General features: G+C 41.6%; 1 protein-coding gene across 1 annotated transcript in view; it reads left to right on the forward strand.

The window, feature by feature from the left end:
- Positions 1-21,144: 21,144 nt before the first annotated feature.
- Positions 21,145-21,391, forward strand: part of LOC126484937 (trypsin alpha-3-like) — a 50,648-nt gene continuing 50,401 nt past the window's right edge. The window contains exon 1 of the mRNA XM_050108538.1: positions 21,145-21,314. Coding sequence (XP_049964495.1) covers positions 21,145-21,314 — 170 coding nt within the window. The remainder of the gene's footprint in view (positions 21,315-21,391) is intronic.

Below are 21,391 nucleotides of genomic sequence, written 5' to 3' on the forward strand. Positions count from 1 at the left end.
TCATGGTGACAGTCTTCTGGGATTGTGATGGTGTCATTCTCGTGGATGTGATGCCAAGAGGGTCAACATCAATTCCGAGGCATATATGAAGACTCTGAATAAACTCAAGAACCATTTGCGACGTGTTCGATCTGACAAGAATCCAGCATAAATCTTGCTCCTACAAGATAATCCACGCCCACACAAAAGCCTGAGAACCGGGGAACACACCGCCAAATTGGGTTGGACATCACTGACTCATCCACTCTAGAATCTAGACCTGGAACTCTCGGACTGCCATCTCTTTGGTCCGCTTAAAGATTCTCTACATGTAACACACTTTGAAAATTACGAGAGTGTTAGTAATGCAGTGAAAACATGGCTACGCCTACAGGAGAAGAGCTTTTACCAGCAGGGAATACATGCTCTTCCACAAGCTGGCGTACGGCCATAAAACGTGATGGAGACTATGTAGAGAAATAGGACGTAGACAAGATATGTTTATATTATGATACGTCCCATTTGAACAATTTATATATACGACTGTGCTTAACCTGACACACAATATTTTGTTAGCGCAACGCAACCTGACTTTCAAAATTCCCTACAAGAGAATGGCCCTGACTAACATTAAACTATACCTTTCACAAATCACTTACCTCACAAAAATCTTCGCTGCTCAAGCTACTGCAATACAGCGAGCGCCACTACTGCCAGCTAAATAAAAGATTCAAACTACTGAAGGCACTAACTACTGATAGGGATAGTTAGCAAACTGAAAGATATTAATAGAGAACAAACAATGTATTTACCTTGATATCATCATATACAAATATATCAGTTCATGAAAAATTACAAAACTCCGCCATCTCTCTCCCCACATCCACCACTGCTGGCGGCTCACCTCCAACTGCGCAACGCTACACGCTGTTCACAGCCAGCTGCCTAACACTACAATGGCGAGTATTACAACAATGCAAAGCAGCCACAGACTGCACACAGCACAGCCAGTGATTTTCATTCAGAGGTGGCGTTACCAATAAGAAATCCTAAACAGCCTACTTACATAGAGAAAACATAAACAGCCTACTTACATAGAGAAAACATAAACAGCCTACTTACATAGCCCCCATGCTCCCCACAAAAAATTTTACAAATTGGATGGGGCAGTGGCCAATACAGATTTGAAAAAATTTTTCATAATTACAATAACAAAGATATAAAATGCACACACTTATTAATATTATGTTGGTCAAAAGATCAAAATTTCTCACAGTCCATAAAGACAGTCCACATTGTTCATCACAGTAAAAATGCAGAGTTTTTCTCAAAGTCCAAGCAGTAAAAGAAAATGCACATAGAAGTAGTGGATTTCCATGCAGTCTTGAAAAAGTAGTGTTGACCTTCCAACGGAAAGACAGTGCTGACTCTCGACATGCAGACAGGTAATGGGCCACAACAGAGCAAACCCACTGCAGAGTCAGTCGAAGTTTTGATGAATATTGGTAGGTAGGTCATCACAGAGCAGACCCACCGTAGTCCTGGTAGAGATTACGATATTGGTGGGCCACCAGAGGTGCAGACCCACTGCAGTCCTTGTAGAGATAATGGTATTGGTGGGCCACCAGAGGTGCAGACCCACTGCAGTCCTTGTAGAAATAATGGTATTGGTGGGCCACCAGAGGTGCAGACCCACTGCAGTCCTTGTAGAAATAGCCAGCAGCCATCTGTTGTGACTGTGCAGGTGCACAATCACCATTGAAGAGTCTTGCGGATAATATAGCAAGTCCATAAACCACCACTTGTGCACTCACAAAGTTTCTGGAATTGTCCTTAGAACCAGCAATGCTGTTATCCAGTCCCTTGCTGAATTATAAACACACGTGCAAACACTAACAGTCCCAACTTCTCACATATTGTCCATATATTATGACCAACAGAAACGTGTGCAGTGAAATGTAACTTACAAGTTAATAATAAGATGATCTGGTGTCAATTACAATTTTATAAATTTACAACATGAAAATACAATTACAAAGGTACAAAATACATCACTAAAGAACATAATAATACAGATAACATTTGTAGTACAGGCTTTACAAAAGAATAGAAATAAACATATACATCAGTGGAATTATGACATGAGTACATACATAAAGGATCACAATAACTTTCGAAACATCAACTTCACACATGAGCATTAAACAGAACGGAATTAACAATATCTAACATCTTTACAAAGTAAATAACATATTATTAATGCCAATTATATTCGAGGATAACAGTATTCCTCATCATAGTGAATGTAGCTTAATATTAAAAGAGAAAAAAATTCTATGAAACTGTACACAGAGACAGGAAGAAAACAAATACACAAGGGTACACAAACATATAGTGGGATAACACAAAAGGGAAAGGACAGGGTTCATTTTCAGTGTAACATGTGGTACTGCAGTCCAACCCAAAACTTCATATATCTTTCCTCTTATTTCATCCTTTGTTTCCACCCAAAAAATTCTATCTAAGCATGCTTTCTGTATTTATATGTTCATGCATTTCTTACCTCAACATTTATTTCCAAGAAAATCCTACCTAAACCTGTTTTCTCAATGCATTTCTTTACCTATTCTCCATAGTCAGTTTCTTACATAGTCTACCCCCTCTTAAGCTAACTTAAATCTACTGAGCTCAGATGCTAAACTAAGGGACGAGGCAATGCAGCAGCACAAAACAATTAACACAAGCAGCAATGACAAAAAATACAGATTGGCAAAGCTAGCAGCATAAATGAGCAAAAGTCAAATTCAATAACACTATGCCTGGCAAACAGCAGCAACTTATACCTAAACATGACATAGCGCAAGCAGAAAAAATATTACACTAAAATGGCCATGTCTAATACCTATGTCACATCTTAACATTAGAGTGATGCATCACAAAAACTTACGCTAGTAGATAAGTTACCAAATCGTAAAAAAATTATTTATGCAATTCCTGTGAAGGGAAATGTCTTTTTTTTAGCTCCCTCATTTGTTTTGTATAGATCATAGAATTATTTACTGGATCTGTAGGCATAAAATATTTATATTAGTACATATATTAAATTTTATTTTAACCAATGCTGCAGTGCAGCTAGAAACTTGATATTAAACAAAATGTGTAAATAAATACATAAAGCAAGCCATATGGCATTTTTCTTAACTAGCAAGACAATAGCTGTGAAATGTTTCTCATCGTTTCATTAGGCATTTCAGTAAATATCATAAATTACGAGCTCCACAGTATGCTTTCAACAAGGAGATGTCAGTAGCGCGGACAATGGCCTTCCCTTTCCTTTTTTTTTCTACCTGTGCTTCTGATGAGGCACTCACTAATGACTTGTTCTCCCGGCGTCTGACACAGCTGCGTGCCCACGACGCATTACGTGCAGGTGGTCACTTAACTTTCTTACGGAAATATTTACGACAGCAGTTTCCGCTACAGTCTCACATAGAAATATTTCACAGGTCAAGAATTAGCGTTGCAAATCTGTAGAAACAAAATCCTATAAATATAACAGTGTCCAAAAAAATTTTCGTCTGCATTGTAATATATTCACGCATATACACACATGTCATAACTCTTAAAGTACAATTCTTGGTTTCCAACATCCTTTTTCACAAGTCAAGAGTCCCTACCCACTATTCATTACTCCTTACCTTATTACACATATACGTATCCATCGACACTCGTCAATATTTCGTCATTATAAATATGAAGCATAATCAAATAACTCATATAGTAGCCTCAGCCTATTAATCATAAACATACCTCAGCAGCATAATACACATCGTCGTCGTAAAAATAACATCATAACACTTCAGTCAAATCTCAAAATCGTCGTAGCTTCCTCCAATAATTAAAAAAAATTCTCTGCTCATGTCAAAAGTGTCATCTGCCTCAAACGTACTTTAAAAATCATAATCCCTTTACCAAATACATGATTCAAAGCTCTCATAGTATCACAATGGTTCCAAAAAAAATATGAACAGTTTACAATGCACAGACAAAATACAGTATCATAAGTGTGAAGTTATCCAGCTGTGTAATTACGTAAACATCTGTCACTGACGTAGTAAAAAAATGTTTATCTCTCAGTTAAATGATCAGATAGCTGTGTAATTTGTGTATTAGAGAAATATGGTACCGATGTGTAAAGTTGTATAAGCAAATACCATATTAGCTAGGGTTCCTTGTGCTTGCCAAACACATGGTACACAAAGTAAGCATGTACCCCCCTGAGGATAAATGTAATTATACCCTCAGGTGTTACAAATTACAGCAATGGAATGAAATGTATCACGGAAAACTTTCTTTGTAATTAAAAAAATCTTTGAAAATAAGTGTTTTAAGTATAAGATTAATCACTCAAATGCGTGTCCTGTAGCGCTAAATGCGCGTCTTGCTGTAAGATAATTCTGTGGAACTGTCGTAGTTATCGTCCTCTGTAAGCAAAGTTCTGCTAAAGTCAATGTACTTACCTCATGATACACAAAAGTGAAATGCTTTGCGTATAGATATCTTAGTTATTACGCTTATTGCCGTGATGAGGAAAGTACTGTACAGTAACGTATTGTTATGCCACGAAAAAGGCTGTCTCATTGTTGCTATACCACAAAAGTTACTACTAAAACATGGTTTTCTTCCTAGAAGAATTCAGAAAACTGTGCAGATATAAAACAGATACACCGCAAAAGCAACACTGTAAATTGTCACTCATTAGTAGCGTCGTGATAAAAATCGTGTAGCTGTCACATAAACTAACAACCACTCTGTCGTCTGGTATCTCACAGAAAGTACTTTAAACCCAGAATGTATTTTCAAGTAAACCAAAATGTTGCATTAAAATCTCATTAGCAGTACTGGTAAATGTTCTAAGTATGTGAGCCTTATAGTCGTTACGTAATCGTGCAACAAACAAGCAAGAATGTACACACACAATAACACTGTGACGTCTGTTCACTATAACAATGCATTCGTCATTTCTGTTTAAATAAGTTATCTTGGTTCTTGATTGGATATTTAACTTCAAACATTGTTGTATGTTAACAGATTCTAAGTCTGACAAAGCATATTAGAAATGTGAAGCGAAAAATTTTATGACAAAGACTAAGTTAAAAAGCAGATTATCTTTCAGTAAGCGGTTTTACATGTGAAGTGTGGTGCAATCCTTTACTCTTCCTAGTACGCAGACTTTCAACTTCAACGCAGTTATCGTGCGGTATACGTCGGTAAAGAATACTGGAATTTTTCTCAAGGTTAGCGTCTATGTTATTTTTCTCTGAGCCAGCCGGCGCACGCGGATGCCTGCGGTGCGAGTCATTGTCTGTTCCTTTGTTGGCGCGCATCGTTATTGGGATTAGGAGACCTAACTTCTACAAATTCACCTTGCCGAGAGGGCCCAGCTCTGTTAGAATCCCGCCAGTTCTGATGAAATTCACGTCTGTCGTTTTGTCGGTACTTTACATAGTTTCTTGTTTGTCGGTCATGTGGTGGAGAATTTCTCCCTGAATCGTAACTGCGCGCTGATCCGTTGCGTCTAAAGTTATTCTGTCTCCCTTGATAGTATTTATTTTGGTTCCCATATTGTCTGTTTCTCTTATTGTCTCTGTGATAGTCATTACCACGGAGAGGTGATCTTTCCCTGTAGTTATTACTACTCTGCCAACGGTTGTCATACGGGTGGTGTCTATTTTGGCCACGATTTGTGTTGTCAGAATAGCCTTGTCGTGTCAAGTTATTACTTCTTTCATCGCGGAATTGCGACGGATGTGACCTGTAATTGTTGTGTTCCTGCTTTCGCGTTCCGCGATTGTCAGTGTCAATTTCTAATTCTTGTAACAGTCCCTGAAAAGCTTCAATGTCGTCTTTGCAACGTCCTGCCAAAATAATATGTCTCAAATGTTCGGGCAGTTTGATTAAGCAAATGCGGATGAGTTCTGAGGGGCTATATGGGTTTGTCAGGTACTGATTCTTGTGCAACATGTCTTCAAAATATTTCACAAGACTGGAAAATTCAGACTGTTCAAAGTGTTTCATCATCATGATGCTATGTTTTACACGGTCTTGTGTGGCTTGAGACCAATATGCTGAGAGGAAGGCATGGTAAAATTCTCCCTCACTGTGGCAATCGTGAATTACCGATCGCATTCTTACAGCTGGTTCATTCTCTAAATAGCCACACATAAATTCTAATCTGTGTTCTAACGACCAGTTGGGAGGAAAACAATGAGAGAATTGATGGAGCCATGCTTGTGGATGAATGTCGTTGGCAGAATTCTTAAATGTTTTGAATTTACGTGTAGTAATGAACAGCTTATAGTCAAAATCATCATGTCGGCGAGTCGCATGTCGGTCATTGTTACGTCGCTTCGGCGGTTCCAACTCAAAATTCGGTGCACATTGCCGATTTCTTTCATAACTTCCGAAATGCCCTATGTTATTATTTTGTGGCTGTTCCGTATTTCTATGTCCCTCTTCCCTTATTGGGGCGCGAGTGTCCTCTGAAATACGTAATTCTTGTATTACCTGTGTTAGCTGATCTTGTACTTCCCGGATTTCTCTTTGGTGCTGCGTATCAATTTGATTCAGATTTTGTTTCAGTTTCCTAATTTGTTCGCTCTCTTCTGTGTTATTAAAGACTACAGGTTTTGTGTCATTCAGATTATCATCTACCTTCGTAGATAAATTATTTAGCTGATCCGAAAGTTCAATTACTTTCTCTGATAATGAACTAATTTCCTCCATGTGTCTTTCTACTGTGTCCTTTAAGTTTTCCTGAGTTTTTGCAAGTTGCGTAACCGAATCGGTAGATGCAACTGAGTCAAATTTAGCTTGCAAGGTCTCATGATTTTCATGAACAATAATTTGCAGTTCTTTTATGGCTGCTTCGTGATTCTGTAATGCATTTTCATGCCGCGAAAAAATAGGTTGAAAATGCTCACAAATTTGTGTTTTTACGTCATTACAGACTTTTTGACATTTCGATTCAATGTTATGTAACTCAGTAGTTAAATCTTCACGTGTTTGTTCAAGTGTGGTGTCTAACTTTTGAAGATTTTGTTCCATTGTGTCTAACTGTTGCTGTGTTTGTCTCTGATGTTGTTCCATTGTGTCTAACTTTTTAAGATTTTGTTCCACTGTGTCTAACTTTTTAAGATTTTGTTCCACTGTGTCTAACTTTTGAAGCTTTTGCTGTGTTTGTCCCATTTGCTGTATTAATTGTAATAACAATGCACTGGTGTCTGGAACATGTTCCTCAGTGCTTTTCGGCAGTGAATTTGCACCGGCAACATTCACATTTTGACAAGCAGAAAATGTGTCTTGACTTATTTGAGAAAACGGTGAGGAACCAAAACCTGAATCTACAGTATTTGCGAGATTGTTTCCTGTCATTTCGGATTCCTGAGGCGAGCTGTTGCCGACTGATCGATCGATAATACTTCCCTGTTCTCTAATTGTTTCACTGTCTACGCCATTGTTTGACGCCCGCTCCATTTCCCTGTGCACAGTTACCAAATTACTACTTTGAACATTAGTAAATTCATTACTCGGCGGCGCTGATAAGCTACGCTCGTCATCACTATTATTTCTCAGTTTAGTTTGGAGCCTAGTGTTACGTTTTTCACACGCCATTATTGTCACAGTATTTCACACGACAACACAGAAAAACACAATTTGAAGAGCAAAAATAAGAGAACACATTAACATAACACTGAAAATAATATCTAGTTAATTACAGCTGCGAAATACTTGGTGCAAATCTATATGCATGCCACAACTGTTTTACAGTACAACAATGAAAGACTGCAACTACAAAGGAGGTTCTCTCTACAATTACGCACTAGCAATAAACAAAAGCTACACTAAATACACAAACTACAAGAAAAAATCAGAAGATTCCAGTGAGGTATCCTAGGCTAAGGGTCGACATATGAAACGTCCCCTTTGAACTATTCTTACAAGACTGTCCTTAACCTGACACACAATATTTTGTTAGCGCAACGCAATCTGACTTTCAAAATTCCCTACAAAAGAATGGCCCTGACTAACATTAAACTATACCTTTCACAAATCACTTACCTCACAAAAATCTTCGCTGCTCAAGCTACTGCAATACAGCGAGCGCCACTACTGCCAGCTAAATAAAAGATTCAAACTACTGAAGGCACTAACTACTGATAGGGATAGTTAGCAAACTGAAAGATATTAATAGAGAACAAACAATGTATTTACCTTGATATCATCATATACAAATATATCAGTTCATGAAAAATTACAAAACTCCGCCATCTCTCTCCCCACATCCACCACTGCTGGCGGCTCACCTCCAACTGCGCAACGCTACACGCTGTTCACAGCCAGCTGCCTAACACTACAATGGCGAGTATTACAACAATGCAAAGCAGCCACAGACTGCACACAGCACAGCCAGTGATTTTCATTCAGAGGTGGCGTTACCAATAAGAAATCCTAAACAGCCTACTTACATAGAGAAAACATAAACAGCCTACTTACATAGAGAAAACATAAACAGCCTACTTACAATATATATTGTCACAAAATTCTGACTCTTAACGATAAATATGTTCCGAGGAAAAAATATGGGGCATTACTTACTGAACGACCCTCGTATTTTAGTGACTCCTCCGACAAGGGTACTTACCAATACGACCATGTCACATCGAAGGTAAATACTTTGGTCTTTTGAATCGGGCCAGACTCTCTTTTACGGCTTCTGGGTGATTCCGTTCCATGGCAAGAACGTGATTAAGACGGCGAGCGCGCAACACTAGGCGGAGACCCTCCCCTCCCCCCCCCCCCCCCCCTCCCCCGTTATTCACTGCGACAGCCACGTTGTTATATGCACTGTTGGACCTTCTGATTACATACCACTGCAACATTTGCTCAATTAATCAGGAAGGCCTCATGCTTCACTAAAGGGATCTTGTACGGTGGTGTATAGAAACGCTCTTCATTCTTAAACTCGCAAATGACAAACGTAACTGCTATTTTGTCAAAAGCTGACATTCCGAGCCCGTTGCTGCGTGCAGATTATAGGTTGATTCTTACAGAGAAGATAACAGGAACCATCAACTTTTTAGAATGCTATTTATTCATTTAAATTGCGCCATTACCGGTTACGTACCAAATTCAAATTCAAATGGCTCTAACCACTATGGGACTTAACATCTGAGGTCATCAGTCCCCTAGACTAGGAACTAATTAAACGTAACTGACCTAAGGACATCACACACATCGATGCCCGAAGCAGGATTCGAACCTGCGACCGTAGCAGCAGGGCGGTTCCGAACTGAAGCGCCTAGAACCGCTCGTCCACAGAGGCCGGCAGTTACGAACCGATAGGTTCATCTTCAGATGGCTCATTCACGTTAAGATACATTTACATTAGCTATCACTTTTTGTTTTCCCAAATGATGAAGTTTCATTGGTGTGATAGTGCCCTTCAATCAAAACATGTGAGACAACATCTGTTTACAGTTAAATAAACATTGTCTCACATCTTGTTCTGGTTGTAGATACCACCACTCCAATGAAATTTCATCGTTTTGGTTCAAATGGTTCAAATGGCTCTGAGCACTATGGGACTCAACTTCTGAGGTCATCAGTCCCCTAGAACTCAGAACTACTTAAACCTAACTAACCTAAGGACATCACACTCATACATGCCCGAGGCAGGATTCGAACTTGCGACCGTAGCGGGCGCTCGGCTCCAGACTGTAGCGCCTAGAACCGCACGGCCACTCCGGCCGGCGACTGTTCTTACCTTCCCTATAAGGTTCAACCTACAACCATAAGTATTTAGTCTCCCAGGCCTGTTCTGGAACATTATGACCTACTGGTGCAAGTCATTAACGAATGTGGTTTGCTGTTCTGACGTCAAACAGTTTCCTAATTTTGTGGGCGAGCTCCTTCTCGGGGCGGCGAGCGGTGCGGCACGGACGTTCCTGAGAGTCACTGCAGCCATCTGCCGGCACAATAGCGAGTTCCTCCTCCTCCTCGGCTGCACTAACGGGAGAGGTTATAGGACTGCACTCGCCTCTAGAGTGAATGCCGTGCGGTTCGCAAAAAGGCAAACATAATGGTCTCTTCCCAGAGCGACTGCATCTCTTCCCTCTGACAATCTGCCACTGCCTAAGTTCGGCTCAACCAGTCTCCACCTAGGATCGCGGTAGTTGCCGGTGGATTTACCACTAAGGCTGATTGATACGTGATCATCCCCTGGGCAGACAACTCCAGTAACGTTTATCACTGGTTTGGTCTTGACACCTGTGGGACTCCGAATTCTCTCCACACTGCCGTTGTGGTATGCCATCTAAAAATTCTTCAATACTAGCCTCGTGATAAGAATTTTTCTTTTCAAACCATTTTACTTTTTAAGAGACATTGTTGTTACTAAATTTTAAGTAATATACAGTCAACTATTCCACTGTTTCAAATGACCAAAGTTTGACTACATGAAGAAACAGATCGTGACAACGTGACAATTAATACCAATCTCACAGGACTTTCTGCAATCGTAACCTCATTTTGACGTCACACGCAGTATCGAAAACGTCAGGAATTGTTATCGACTTTGTGACACAGGAGAATATGATAGATTTTGCTCCTCGTTTCATTCACAGCAATTTAAGTTGACCTCTTAGGTTCCTGCCTGGCCACACTCTCGGAAATCTCAACATATAACTGACCGAGAAGAACAATTACATTAGCAAAGAAAATTATTTATATTTTGGGAATGAGAGTATGTTGACTAGTACTCTGCTGTCAGAATAACAGGCTCACAATTCGTAATTTGCAACTGCGTGAATATTAATTATCACAGGCGCGCCAACTTTATTCACTATTGGACATCGGGCTTCGTAATGAGATATTAACTACAGGCTCTGAAAAAAATTGCTACCGTTAGAAGCGATCTGCATGAGATGTACAAAATGGCTGCTAATTGTTCGTTGGCGAGCCGTTATTCCGGAAAGCATTACAGGTAATTGCAGGAACCTGAACATCTGGTCTGTCAGCTGTGAAAATGGTTGTAATTAGTCTTACAATAAATACACCTACACCATTCCCAGTTATTGCAGTTATTATTATCCAGTAATCACAAATTTTTACACATGCAGTGGCCAATGCAGGAGGGAAAAGGCTAACAGAAGAAGAAAAGAGAGAGAACCTTATTGAAGACAAGTGGTGAACAATTTATAAAAATCCAGAGATAACAGATATTAAATAGTATTTGCAATACAAACTATATACAACTTTAAGAATCATTTGACACACATAGGAAAATAAATCGAAGTATCATTGCACTGCCCTCTTTGATTGAGGCGAGGAATTATCCTTATAAATTACTCGGTGAAATCAAATTTTCCTTTCACTGCCAGGAGCGTCTATGTAGGACATGTATTTCAAGTAACTTTTATAAGTTACATACTGTGGTGTCACCGCCAGACACCACACTTGCTAAGTGGTAGCTTTAAATCGGCCGCGGTCCATTAGTACATGTCGGACCCGCGTGTCGCCACTGTCAGTGATCGCAGACCGAGCGCCACCACACGGCAGGTCTCGAGAGACTTACTAGCATTCGCCCCAGTTGTACGGACGACGTAGCTAGCGATGCACACTGACGAAGCCTCGCTCATTTGCAGAGCAGATAGTTAGAATAGCCTTCAGCTAAGTCAATGGCTACGACCTAGCAAGGCGCCATTAGTAGTTTATTGCCTGAATCTACAGAGTCTCACTTGTATCGTCAATAGCGATGTACAACCATGATGGATTAAAGTTAAGTATTCCAGTAGCTACGTACTTTTCTTTATAGCATTCATTACGTATCCTGTTTCAGACCTCACGCCAATCTCCACGTGAGCTAAACGCGTGCCTTTCGGCTTCTTCCGAGTGGCGTGGCTGTCTTGTTACGCCAGAACACATACAACAAAAGAATTATGTTTTTTTGTCTAGATCTTTTTAGCAGTACAGTAGCTCATAGTTCATTAACTTTTTCTCATAGTTTCTTTACTTCCATCTCAATTGCTCTTAAAGTCGTTTTATACTTGACACATATATGTTTCACGCATTTTATTCTACTTTAATCTGCTCACTTAACATTTAATAGAAACAAAAAAAGGTATGTCGAATATTTTTTTGAAAAATAAATTAAGAACTAGTCATTTTATCGTTTTTTTAATGTAAAATGTTCTTCAGTCATTTTGGAGTGGGGTGATCCTTGTGGTAGACGTGAGATCAGGAACAGTGAATCGCAGCCACAATGGCACTTACACAGTAGGAACGCGCTGCAATTGTGTTAATGAGTGGTGGACGAAGTACCAGAGTGGTTGCTGCTGACTTCAATGCCCGGCAGCCTGAGAGAAATGACATTTCTTCTATGACAGTATCAACATTATTGGATGAATTTCGTGCAACAGGTTGTGTGGTGGACAAGCTACGTAGTGGACATTCAAGAACAGGAATTGTGGCATCGTTTGTGAAAAGTCCACATCGCAGTACGCGTCAGTTGTCAGTAATATCCAGTGTGTCAGCATTCAATCCTGCACGTGATGCACACAAAAAGGACACCCGTAGAAGCTGCAGCTGCATCATCATCTCTCGAAGGATGACTCTGATCATCGAGTGCAATTCGCAGAATGAGCTCTGGATCAGTGTAATGGGAATCCAAACTTCATAAGACAGTTGTTGTTCAGTGACGACTAATTTTTATGTGCAAGGAAAAGTTAACAAACAGATGCATAGTTAGTGGTCAGATGCAAAACCCTCGTGGCCAGATCCCTGCAAAGGTGCTGGTGCTGAAAAAAGGATGGTTTTCTGTGGGATATGGGACACAAGAATCGTGGGTCCAGTGTTTATTGATGGAACCTTAAATGGAGGTAGGTATCTTAACATGCTCCCTGGTTACGTGCTTCCAACACTGTTGAATCTGTAGCTTGATTTGCTATCCTTCTCCCAACAAGACAGGGTGCCATCCTACTATGGTACTGAAGTCAGAAGTTTCTGGATGAACAGTTTGGTGGTAACTGGATAGGTAGAAGGCGTTCTGTCGAATGGCCACCGCAGTCCCCTGATCTTACATCTCTTGGCTTTTACCTGTGGGGACATTTGAAATCAACTGTGTATGAGGTAAAACCCAATAACGTAGCTCATATTTGAGGTGTGTTGAGGAGACGTGTGTCTCTGTTGACCCACAGATCCCGCCGCGTGTACAGCAGGACTCACAAAGCAGACTCTGATTGTATGCCCAGTGCAATGCAGGTCACATTGAGCATATGCTATAACGTCGATTCTAGTAAGTGTCCTAAATTTTAACAGCTCGTAACTCATAACTCCTACAGAAATAAAGATATCTTAAAATGGATTTTAAATGTGTATTCCTGAGAAAAAGGCAGTTCAAAATAATGTGCCACGTGACCCTCTTCCCATTTGAAACACGTAACCCAAATCAAAGATGGTGGATTTGAAGATGGCCGCGGCTGTCGCCATAGCTCCTGTAAGTTGCGCTCCCACCTAAAGAGACCTCATACTAGATGCCATTATGACTCCTTACATAGGAGTGTATCCAGACTCTTTCCTTACCATGTACTATCTCTTAAAGGCTTATCTTGTTGGTGTGTTATTAACAGACATTTAACGGAATAGTGACGTGTTTGTGATAAATTTTCTTTATGCCCTTGCTCTGAAACGGCATAGTGCAAGTTACAATATAAACATCTAATTATGACAAAATGAATATGACGCCTGCCGCATCGATATTCGATACAGTGTGCGACGTCAAAATGACATCACGTCTGCAGAAAGTCTTGCGAGATGAGTGTTACCCCAAAGTGTCTCGCTGACAGCGAGAGATGTTCGGCCCTACAGCGTGTGACAATTGACGAGCAATTTTTTAAATTACATTCGCACAATTATGTGATAATTTTAATTCATGCAAAGCACTTTCTAATGTTTCTCCAACGGCTACAGTAGGAGTTGCGGGCCGCAGTAGTTGCCTTCTTAGCTGAAAGAGTAATGGGCCGCGGTAATAATCTTCCATGTATGCAATTGCTCAGCACATCTTTTGTAGTGCTGCAGTAGCACCAGCTTCCGTTAGCTACGAGAAGGTAGCAGTGTGTCATCAATAGTAGGCCACAAGCTTCCCTTCGCGGGTTTCGGCAACAGAAATTGTTGCTGACGAATCGTGAACACAATGAAGTTCAAGACCGATCACTTGAACCAAAGTGTTTATTAACTTAGCTACATCAGCATGACAGCAGCGATGTTGGATAAATACAAATGCAAGTATTCAGGAAAATAAAATACAGAGTCGTTGAACTTCCACGCTGTCAGACAACTGCGGCATCACCATTACGAACTATTTATTCGACTGATGATGGACTATTTTCTGATTACCAGTAGAAACGCAGCAAAGAATCATCTACAGAAATCCCAGACATAGCAAATAAAGTGCAGAGGAGGATCACTCACGTGCCAGCAAATATTTCACCCGCTGCCTGCAAAACGCCGCTGAGGAGCTGTAGGCCCTACACAGATTCAATACGAATGATGCACAGTCTACACGCAGTCAAAAGAGTTCAGAAATCCACTCATACACCATCTCTGAGACGCATAGACTTCGATGCACGTGGCCAGTGGTCCTATTCAGTAGAATTTAAGGTTTCTCAGAAGAGAACTGAAATATAAAATTTCCTATAGAAACATAATGTACGTTTCATTTTCATCAACAATCATTCTAAATGTAGATGACAAGGTGAATACAATGGTTCAAATGGCTCAAAGCACTATGGAACTTAACATCTGAGGTCATCAGTCCCCTAGACTTAGAACTACTTAAACCTAACTAACCTAAGGACATCACACATATCCATACCCGAGGCAGGATTCGAACCTGCGACCGTAGCAGCAGTGCGGTTCCGGACTGAAGCGCCTAGAACCGCTCTGTCACGACGGCTGGCAAGGTGAATACAACTGACAACAATTCCGAAAAATTCTGGCTCCTAAAGCGACAGCTTTCCACACGAATAGTAGCGCTTAGGCCAGAGTGGCAACGTATATTTGATGACCACTTACTCGTTTTTCCGTCAAAGTTATCATGTGCGACAAAGTTTCGCAAGTTCAGTTTTTGATAGGAGAGAGCGATCAAGTAAAGAAGCTGAGAAATTATTCTCTAATCAGGTTGTTTATGTTGCCAGGAGGAAAATACCATATCAGAAGACGTAAAGAATTAGCACAGAAATAAAGTGTGAGTTCCTTTCTGGGTTTAAACCAGTACCTACCTGTGAACTCGTGGCAGCAGATCGCCGGTAGGAAAGCCGAGCAGAAATCTACCGTACTGCAACCCGCACCAGCCTGCATAAAACGTAACTATTCCAAAAATCGGGAAAAGTCTTAATTTCGAAAATACTGGCAGGTGGAAATACTGGCAGAACTCCGGTATAATTTGAAGTCAAGAGTTACACGTTCACTGCCAAGCCCGTGCTAATCCTAACACAATCATGCACAAACCCTTTCATTCACGTTAGCAAGTTTATGGTAACGTATTTCCCGAAATCTGAACAGCTACTAAGCGCGGATTGTACCTAAATGAAAATGCTCGCCATACAATTAAGTTTATCTGTGTCTAATACACTCAAGTTTTTAGTCACCGATCCGCTTAACATGCCATGCGGACTTACTGTCTTTTCTCATACACAAAATTACTTATAGAATCCATACTTTCAAAAGAAATGGAAAAAAAAGAAAAGAAACACCAGAGTAAATGTGCCTTCACTTGAAAGCACTTTTGAGGCATGTAGCAGAGCTAAAACCATCAGACTATAACGTCCTTCGGAGCTCGTACTACCCACGACCGTACCATTGAAAGCCTGGGCTCCGACTACTTTAGACTGCTGTAAGCAATCTCTATCGCCAAGAGAAAAGACGCGTGAAGAATACTCCGTTCTATTTGGTCAGTTTTCTATAAGACCAATAGAAAAATATTATTCCCCAGCATTAGTCCGCGCTTTTCATGATTAACTAATCAACAAATAACACACGATTTGTATTTTTTCCCGAAATAAATATTTAACATTCTGATATTTTATTTATACTTTACGTTATTAACTATTTTCATTTGCACTCGAATTACTTTCCTTTTACCATAAACTTACTGTACTTCACATATTATAATACAAAATCACCCGTCGGCTGTATTCACACTGTTTAAAAATTTCTCACGCTAGTTCGTACAGCATTTGTCAATATAACAATGATCTACATATTTACTTTAGACCATATTCACGCATCATTCACACTACTAAAAGCTTATACAAAACTGTACAAACATAAATAAACAAAAGAACTTTCAAGAAATAAACAGAACAATTCACAAAAACATTCTCTTGACCTGTTTCTTGAATTTCTCTGTCCGCTACTGTACTCTGGTGGGTGAAAATTAGAACTACGTACTCGACTGAGCTTGCTTCAGACCATCTGCCACATAGGAGTGACATAAAGGCGCCACGTCTCACAATTACGGGCGCATCAGTAAATGACACAGAATACTGTAAGCTACACATTAAATATAAACAAATAGCTGGTAGAGCAGTGGCGGCAATTTCTGGTAGACACTTCCCTGAATCAGAGAGCTGTAACTCCCATCATGGTGTTGGTATACTTCCTGTTATAGTAGGATGGCGCAGGCGATGGACATAGAAGCACACAGGGTGTGTAATCAACCCAGATCTGTCAGAATCGAGACTTCTGATACGAAAAAATTGGGCAAAATTTATGATAAACAGTTGTTCTACTGTTGTAGACCAAAACAGTTTACTCGTTATTTAACCTTAAATATGAGATTTCTAATAAACATTTAGGAAACATAAGCTTTTATTTCGATCTTACTTCATAAAATCTTATAAAAATCTTCCGTAAAATAAATAAAAGGCTGTCTTCAGTAGAATCTCCAGTACCAACCACCAACCGTTTTTATTAAATTTACACCTACAGTTCATGGATAATCCTCGAAAACCATCATTGTTTTCCTATGTAAATACGTTTTACGTGTCTTTTCGTCAACGACCACTCTAAACGTACGACGGGAGTTCAATAAATAATATAACAGTTTTTTCTTCGGCCTGTTTCCGTTGAAAAATGTTGAATTTTTTCTGGGACATTGTCGAAGATTCACGCTTCAGAAGCTATAATTTCATGAAGTTGCGATATGTGGTGGTACTATACGTAGCCTTCAAAATGGCATCTCTAACGGAGGGACAGGGTCGAGCAGACCTGTCTAATCTCCCGTGTGCCGGCCGGCCGCATGCAGTAGTGACTCCTGCAATGTTCGAACATGTGGACGCTTGACGGATGACAATGAAGCACTTGGCTGCACAACCGGACGACTCTATTGGTAGTGCTGAGATACTCGTGCGCCAGTTGGTACTGAAAGCTGTGCGCTCGCCAGGTTCCTCGCTGCCGAAAAAACTGCTAAGGTCATCAGTCTCTAAGCTCACACAATACTTAACCTAAATTATCCTAAGGACAAACACACACCCAAGCCCGAGGGAGGAGTCGAACCTCCGCCGGGATCAGCCGCACAGTCCATGACTGCAGCGCCTTAGACCCCTCGCTGCCTAACAGATCACCGTTAAGACAACGAAGGTCCATCTGCTTGCTTGCGCGTTACGAGGCCGATCGTGACAGTTTTTTGTCGAACATCTCCCAGTCGATGAAACATGGGTTCACCTCTTCGAACCGGAAACAAAACGGCAATCCATGGAGTGGCTCTACCCTATCTCTCCCCCCCTCCCCCCCCCCCCTCCAGAAGAGCCGGCCACTGTGGCCGAGCGGTTCTAGGCGCTTCAGTCCAGAACCATGATATTGCTACGATCGCGGGTTCGAATCCTGCCTCGGGCACGGGTGTGTGTGATGTCCTTAGGTTAGTTAGGTTTAAGTAGTTCTAAGTCTCCGTGGATGTAGAGTTAATTTCAGTCTTGATAGTGGCACAGGGAGTACTGGAAGCGGATGGTTTACACTAGCACACTTGCCCCCCTTCTAACAGCCGTGTACCGCAAGTCTCTAGAGGAACGGAAGGTTCCAAATGATTGGAAAAGAGCACAGGTAGTCCCAGTCTTCAAGAAGGGTCGTCGAGCAGATGCGCAAAACTATAGACCTATATCTCTGACGTCGATCTGTTGTAGAATTTTAGAACATGTTTTTTGCTCGAGTATCATGTCGTTTTTGGAAACCCAGAATCTACTATGTAGGAATCAACATGGATTCCGGAAACAGCGATCGTGTGAGACCCAACTCGCTTTATTTGTTCATGACACCCAGAAAATATTAGATACAGGCTCCCAGGTAGATGCTATTTTTCTTGACTTCCGGAAGGCGTTCGATACAGTTCCGCACTGTCGCCTGATAAACAAAGTAAGAGCCTACGGAATATCAGACCAGCTGTGTGGCTGGATTGAAGAGTTTTTAGCAAATAGAACACAGCATGTTGTTATCAATGGAGAGACGTCTACAGACGTTAAAGTAACCTCTGGCGTGCCACAGGGGAGTGTTATGGGACCATTGCTTTTCACAATAGGTATAAATGACCTAGTAGATAGTGTCGGAAGTTCCATGCGGCTTTTCGCGGATGATGCTGTAGTATACAGAGAAGTTGCAGCATTAGAAAATTGTAGCGAAATGCAGGGAGATCTGCAGCGGATAGGCACTTGGTGCAGGGAGTGGCAACTGTCCCTTAACATAGACAAATGTAATGTATTGCGAATAGATAGAAAGAAGGATCCTTTATTGTATGATTATATGATAGCGGAACAAACACTGGTAGCACTTACTTCTGTAAAATATCTGGGAGTATGCGTGCGGAACGATTTGAAGTGGAATGATCATATAAAATTAATTGTTGGTAAGGCGGGTACCAGGTTGAGATTCATTGGGAGAGTCCTTAGAAAATGTAGTCCATCAACAAAGGAGGTGGCTTACAAAACACTCGTTCGACCTATACTTGAGTATAGCTCATCAGTGTGGGATCCGTACCAGGTCGGGTTGACAGAGGAGATAGAGAAGATCCAAAGAAGAGCGGCGCGTTTCGTCACAGGGTTATTTGATAACCGTGATAGCGTTACGGAGATGTTTAACAAACTCAAGTGGCAGACTCTGCAAGAGAGGCGCTTTGCATCGCGGTGTAGCTTGCTCGCCAGGTTTAGAGAGGGTGCGTTTCTGGATGAGGTATCGAATAAATTGCTTGCTCCTACTTATACCTCCCGAGGAGATCACGAATGTAAAATTAGAGAGACTAGAACGCGCACGGAGGCTTTCCGACAGTCGTTCTTCCCACGAACCATACGCGACTGGAACAGGAAAGGGAGGTAATGACAGTGGCACGTAAAGTGCCCTGCGCCACACACCGTTAGGTGGCTTGCGCAGTATAAATGTAGATGTAGGTGAAATGTAGATGTAGATGTAGATGTAGGTATTGTCCGATGTGAGAATGCCTCTCTACCTGGACTCGAATCATTCGCCGACCGAGATGTCATCGCTTGCAAGACCTGGTATTGTGGAATAGATGCTAAGTCCCAGTCTACACCTAGTTATGTCTATAGTAATATGCCTTTTACATTGTATACCCGCTCCTGTCGTAAAGTTAGTAATGATGAAAAAAGACATGTATGGATGTAAGGACTTGGTGTACTGGCTGAGAAAGTAACTCTAACTGGTGATGTAACCCTGTATTATAATTATTAATAAAGTATGATCTGTAGCGTCAGCCGAGAACCGGTGAGCGTACATCGCGAACCGGGGGCTCAAGGATGCAACAGTTTGAAACAATTAATAAAGCATAGTGCCGCACTGCCCGCTGAGCGCCTAGCGAGTCGCTGACGCAACCCGCCCGACTTGGCTCGGCGCCAGGCCGGCGCGGCGGAAGCACCAGCGGAGCGCGCTGCTAAAACACCTACAGCGCGCGTCCGGGATAACACACTCCGGCTGGTGCCTGCAGAGTCTAAGTCCCTTATCAGTGCGTTACGTAACCAAGGCCTCTTGCTCTGTATATAAGCGGGCAGTGCATGCCAGCGGAACCATTCCGCTGTGAGCTCTATCTGCAAACAGCATTGATCTAAGTCTAGGGGACTGATGACCTCAGATGTTAAGTCCCATAGTGGTTAAAGCCATTTGAACCATTTGAATCCCCCGAAGAAAAAGTTCAAAGCAGCAGCTTCAGCCGGTAAAATCATCGCGTCGATCTTCTGGGATTCTGAAGGGGTTATTCTGCTTGAATTCTTCCCTCGCGGTGTGCAGCGGTCAACTCTGAAGTGTACTGTGCTAACACAAGGAAATTGAAGAAACAATTTCAGCGTGTTCGTCGCCATAAAAATGGGAAAGAACTTCTCTTTCTCCATGACGACGCAAGGCCTCACATAAACCTGCGCACCCGAGAGGACCTCACAAAATTTCATTGGAATTTTCTTCATCACCCATCCTTCAGCGCAGATCTCACACCTTCCGACTTCCATCTGTTCGGCCCAATCAAGTATGCACCCCGCGGGTAGCAGTACGTGGATGATGGGGCTTTTATTGGTGCAGCAAGACGTTGGCTCCGACATCAACCAGGAGAGTAGAACCATGCGGACATACAGGCCCTCAAACTAAGCTGGCGTAAGGCCGTCACATTCAGCGGAGATTATGAGGAAAAATAATGTCTTGTAGCCAAAAGTGTGGAGAATAGTATGGTGTATTGGAATCCTGAATAAAGCCAACCTGCTTTCACAAAAAAATTGTTTGCACTACTTAGTGAATGGCCTTCGTAAATGGAAAGGTGAATACAATTAATTAAAATTCCATAAAAACTTTGGGTCCCAAAGCGACAGCTTTTCATACTGATAGTAGCCCTTCGACACAGAGACAACATGTATTTGATGATCACTAAACTGTTTATTCGTCGTAGTTATCAAGCGAGTCAAAGCATCGCAAATTCAAATTTCGATAACAAAGAGCGATCAAGTACATCGTCTGTGAGATTATTCTATAATCAAGTTGTTTAAGTTGCCAGACGGAAATTACCATATCAGCAGATATAAAGAGTGGGCAATACAAAGCAGCCGCAGACTTCCTGCAGAGATGTCTCGACTAGGACAGCTGGTGCTCCTGGCTCTTGCGCTGAGCGCCGCCGGCGCTTACGCGGCCGTCAGGAACCTCGCCATCCCTTCGAGGCCGCGGCTCAGCGGAAGGATAGTCGGCGGGGCGCCCGCCAACATCACGCAGTACCCCTGGCAGCTCTACTTTATCACGTGAGTGCTCTGCTAAGTTCAAAGTACAAAACACACACACAGTAAAAAACTAGCGCCCGCCACACAACCAAAGATGA

The sequence above is a fragment of the Schistocerca serialis genome, chromosome 6 (genome assembly GCF_023864345.2).
Source record: "Schistocerca serialis cubense isolate TAMUIC-IGC-003099 chromosome 6, iqSchSeri2.2, whole genome shotgun sequence".
Classification (NCBI taxonomy): domain Eukaryota; kingdom Metazoa; phylum Arthropoda; class Insecta; order Orthoptera; family Acrididae; genus Schistocerca; species Schistocerca serialis.